Source organism: Panthera pardus, unplaced genomic scaffold, assembly GCF_024362965.1.
Source record: "Panthera pardus isolate Hobbes unplaced genomic scaffold, ASM2436296v1 HiC_scaffold_12, whole genome shotgun sequence".
NCBI lineage: Eukaryota > Metazoa > Chordata > Mammalia > Carnivora > Felidae > Panthera > Panthera pardus.
In genome coordinates, this window is record NW_026526677.1 from 52497639 (window position 1) to 52500101 (window position 2463).

Below are 2463 nucleotides of genomic sequence, written 5' to 3' on the forward strand. Positions count from 1 at the left end.
CTGTGCCTTTCTACTCCTTAAATTTTAATGAATGTCAACGGACTAAACAAGTCAATGAGGAACGTTTATGGTCATTAGGCAGTGACAAATGCTGTGAAAACAATGAAATAGAGAAGGTGTTGGGACATCATCTGTGCTTTGGGGGAATATTGTTAGGTACTATTTTAAATGCTGTGGTCAGAGAGACCCATTGGGTGCGAGGGAAGGAGTTATGTGGACAGAGGAACAATAAGCAAATAGTTCCAGAGATGGAAGTGTGGTTCATGTTTTTGAGAAGCTGTTAGAGAGGCAGTTCTTACCAAAGGACTTAAGGACAAGGTCAGGTAGGTAAAGGAGGGCCATATCCTTAGTTTTTTCAGAAAACCATGGTGGGTAAGAAGTGTGATGTGACTGTGGGTAAAGGGGAAACCATATAGTTTTTATCATCAGGCATGTCCCATGAGAATATTAGAACTATATGTCTATCTCCCAGTCCCTGCCTACTGATTGTGTTTTTGAATTCTTGGTTGAGAAAAAACAAGAAAGAGCATGATTACTTTCTGTTCTCTCTTGCCCTCCTCAGTAATTTCCTAATCCCCTCTTTAATCTCCTGAGTTCGTACCCCATAGACAATGGGGTTGAGAGCTGCAGGAATTACATGGTGTAACACATTAAGTAAGACAGGGATATCAGGGGAAATTTTTTTCTTGGCAATGTGGGTAAAAACAAAAACCAGCAGGATGGTGCTGAAGAAGAGGATGAGGATGAAGTGAGAGCCACAAGTGCTCAGAGCTTTGGCAGCTGCCCCTTTTGTCTTGAGTCTAAGAACGGCTCGTAGGATGAAGGTATAGGAGAAGATGATGAGAATGAGGTCAGAGCCCAGTAGAGTCCAGGCCACAACTAAATGGTAAATTCTGTTAAAGCCAATGTTATCACAGGAGAGCTTGGACACAGAGAGATTGGCACACATACAGTTCTCAATTATATTGTTTCCACAATAATGGAGCCGGGCAGAGAGGATGGGAATGAACATAGTAAGAAGTGCATTTCTGGCCAAAATAAAAATGGCAGCCTTGGCTACAAAATGATCAGTGATGATGGATGAGTACCTCAGTGGGTGGCAGATGGCTACATAGCGGTCATAGGCCATGACCATGAATGTGCAGGACTCCATGCCAAAGAAGCAATTCATGATGTACATCTGGAGGAAGCAGGCATAGAAGCTGATGGACTTGAGGTCAAACCAGAAGATGGCCAGAATCTTGGGGATGACGGTGAGGCAAAGCACAATGTCCAGTAGGGAGAGGAGGCTGAGCAGGTAGTACATGGGCTCATGTAGAGAGACCTCCATCCGAATGGTGATCAAGAGAATACCATTGGCCCCCATAGCCAGGAGGAGGAGGAGGCTGAGTGGCAGGGACAACCAGAGCTTCCAGCTGGGGGACCTGACAAAACAATTCAGGAGGAAGTCTGAAATCTCAAAGGAGATGGTGCCATTTTGATGCACTGTCATATTTTGTCATATATTTCTACAGCTTCCTTTTAGTGATCTGTAAAATTAGGATTAAATTAGCTACTGGTTTAGGACACATGAATTTAGAACAATTTGCTCCACCTAGGTAAGTCTTGTGATTCCTAGCAGGTCATCCAGACCCATGTGAATTTATCTATTTATCATTTGTGCCATGTTACTCAGATATTCTCATCACTAAACAATATAGAAGACTGAAGTAACATGATTTATTTATACATGTTTGATTTTTTTCAGGTTTTTAAAAATAGAATTGTCATTTCTTTGAAGAAACACAGAGCAGGGGGAAATTGCTCAGAGACTACTTTGTTTCAGATGAGTCTCTAAATTTGTGCTCGTAAATTTCTTCCTTTTTGTTTTTTGTTTTGTGACCCCAAGGGCTACCATATGATAAACATATGGTTTGTCTACACAAAGGTTAAGGAGCAGAACCTGGCTCAAGTAGGGACTCAGATACATGACTGTCTCTCATGCACCCTCATGCACGTACAATTCTTGGTCAGGCTTCCAGAAATCTGGAATAATTCTTTCTCTTGCACTTAGTACTCTGACTCCTGCTTCCACTGCTCTGAGTATAATTTTCTTCTTAGTTTCTTTTTATGTTGTGTCTATTGTTGTTTTCTATATTATTATTATTATTATTATTAATTATTATTATTATTATTATTAGTTGTTGTTGTTGTTGTTATAGGGACCACTGAACTCCAGTGACTCCCAGAGAACTTTAAACATCTCTCCTAAACATTGTTTAGGACATTGTGTGCATCCAGTGACAGATACCTCAGTGATCATCTGGGCATAATTTTCTGTTTTTACAGCATAGCTTTAGAGATTCTTTAGATTGAGCTTAAACTGAGGAACCACTTTCTTACTCCCACTGACCCCAGTTGTGGTCTCTGTCTTCAACGTCTAATGTTATTTAGATTAAATTTAATTCCTCCCCCATGATTCAA

The 2463-nt window shown here is 40.7% G+C and overlaps 1 protein-coding gene across 1 annotated transcript; it reads right to left on the bottom strand.

The window, feature by feature from the left end:
* Window positions 1-532: 532 nt before the first annotated feature.
* On the bottom strand, window positions 533-1492 carry LOC109261328 (olfactory receptor 56A3-like). Its single transcript, XM_019439882.2, has one exon. The coding sequence runs from the start codon at window positions 1490-1492 to the stop codon at window positions 533-535; it is 960 nt and encodes a 319-aa protein (XP_019295427.2).
* Between the last annotated feature and the right edge of the window lie 971 nt (window positions 1493-2463).